Source organism: Phytophthora parasitica, assembly GCF_000247585.1.
Source record: "Phytophthora parasitica INRA-310 unplaced genomic scaffold supercont2.12, whole genome shotgun sequence".
NCBI classification, from domain to species: Eukaryota; Oomycota; class Peronosporomycetes; order Peronosporales; family Peronosporaceae; genus Phytophthora; species Phytophthora nicotianae.
This window is the reverse complement of record NW_008648998.1, coordinates 1,444,003-1,444,802: the sequence shown is the minus strand read 5'-3', so window position 1 is coordinate 1,444,802 and position 800 is coordinate 1,444,003. Positions and strand designations below refer to the sequence as shown.

General features: G+C 49.4%; 1 protein-coding gene across 1 annotated transcript in view; it reads left to right on the top strand.

The window, feature by feature from the left end:
• Positions 1-262: 262 nt before the first annotated feature.
• The window catches only part of PPTG_07715 (hypothetical protein), a gene marked incomplete at its 3' end in the record, with an annotated part of 1,123 nt that continues 585 nt past the window's right edge, over positions 263-800 (top strand). Inside the window, exon 1 of the mRNA XM_008901989.1 lies at positions 263-757. Coding sequence (XP_008900237.1) covers positions 286-757 — 472 coding nt within the window. The 5' untranslated portion in view covers positions 263-285. The remainder of the gene's footprint in view (positions 758-800) is intronic.

Sequence of the window (800 nt, the reverse complement as noted above, 5' to 3'; positions counted from 1 at the left end):
CCAAGGATTGCCAAGTACCGTATTTGGGATCATAATTCATACCCCATACCGTAAAAGTCGGCTCCAGTGCTACACCGTTTAGCGGTAATAATCAAGTCATTTAAAAAAAAAGCCTCGTAAGGTTTTTGAAATGACCCGCTTGAGCAACACGCGTCCTCACATCCAGTGGCGCGCCGTTGTGCAAAGTTCCCGCCTTCCACCACATATGCTGCTGCTAATGGTCATCTTGAAGTAATCAAATGGCTACATCGCAAGGGTAAGGATTATGCGTGCACACACGTTGCAATGGACGATGCAGCCATGAATGGACATTTAGAAGTTGTCAAATGGCTACACATTCATCGACATGAAGGATGCACGACTGATGCAATGGATGAAGCAGCCAGAAATGGATACCTGCGAGTCGTGCAATGGCTACATTCGAATAGAACCGAAGGATGCACGACACGAGCGATGGATGAGGCCGCAGCTAACGGCCATTTACATACTGTCATGTGGTTGAACAAGTATAGACCAACGAGTGAACACCCTCGTAGCTCTGCTAGCAGCAGTGGATCACGATCCAGCTCACGACGGCGAGGTGGTGGGTGTACCACGAACGCGATGGATGGAGCTGCTCGTGGCAATTATTTGGATGTGGTGAAGATCCTGCATAAACATCGAGAAGAAGGATGCACGGAGCGAGCCATGGATGGAGCTGCTGCGGCTGGTCATTTGGCAATGCTCAAATGGCTACATGAACATCGTAGCGAAGGTTGTACCGTTGCAGCGATGGATGAGGCAGCAGCTAATGGACACAT